Below are 888 nucleotides of genomic sequence, written 5' to 3'. Positions count from 1 at the left end.
ATATATATATATATATATATATATATATATATATATATATATATATATATATATATATATATACACCACAGACACAGAAACACAGCAGCATCAGACGAGCCAACCAGCAGCTGCTTCACACCTACACAGCAGTTTCTCGAGACCTGGGGCAGTGGCAGCAGCTGCCTGAGGCCTAGAGAGCACCTGCTGAGTACCTGCATAGCTGCTGCTGAAGCCCCATGCAGCAGCAGCTGAAGACCTGTGCAGTAGACCCGCTCACGCGCTGCTCAGGGGCTGCTCACGCGCCGCCCGGGGGCTACGCAGCAGCAGCTGCACAGCTGCTGAGGGGTTGTTGTTTTCTGAGGCAGTAGTGGGCGTCACCGCCTTGGGGCTGGCTTACACTAGCACTTCGCTTTGGTGATGGTCTTGCATGCATGCGCCGCAGAAGTTTGATCAGCGGTGCAGCGAAACACCTGAAATAGAAACCCTAGGATAGGTGTTTTCATGCTGTCAGTGGTCTCTGTGGCTGGCAGCTGGAGGCAAACCTGAACTTGCTACTGCTGCTGCTGCTGCTGCTGCTGCAGCTAGTGCTGCTGCTGCTGTTAGTATTTCTCCTGCTGCTGTGCTGCGTCTGAGCCGCAGGTAGGCGACGTGAACAACTGCCACACCCTCATGGTGATCATCGCCGGCCTCCCCTTTTTCTTTCCCGTTACCAACCGACCGGTGCGCAACGGCGAGGAGCTTTTGCTTTCTTACGGCCCCCACTACTGGACGGTAGGGCTTCGTTTGTTTTCTTTTGCTTTTCTTCTCCTTTCACCTTTTCTTGTTGAGAGCTGTTATGGTATTCTCTAGAGGGAGACAACTACATACAAAACGTCTGCATTCCGCTCTCTGCTTTTCATACTTATG

General features: G+C 51.7%; 1 protein-coding gene across 1 annotated transcript in view; it reads left to right on the top strand.

Moving 5' to 3' along the window:
• Positions 1 to 888, top strand: part of EMH_0033240 (uncharacterized protein) — a gene marked incomplete at both ends in the record, with an annotated part of 11,458 nt that overhangs the window by 535 nt on the left and 10,035 nt on the right. The window contains one exon of the mRNA XM_013498012.1: positions 622 to 753. Within this exon, the coding sequence (XP_013353466.1) occupies positions 622 to 753 (132 nt within the window). The remainder of the gene's footprint in view (positions 1 to 621; positions 754 to 888) is intronic.

The sequence above is a fragment of the Eimeria mitis genome, genomic scaffold (genome assembly GCF_000499745.2).
Source record: "Eimeria mitis Houghton genomic scaffold, Emh_scaff31, whole genome shotgun sequence".
NCBI lineage: Eukaryota > Apicomplexa > Conoidasida > Eucoccidiorida > Eimeriidae > Eimeria > Eimeria mitis.
Note: the sequence above shows the minus strand (reverse complement) of the source record. Positions and strands in the feature narration are given on the sequence as shown.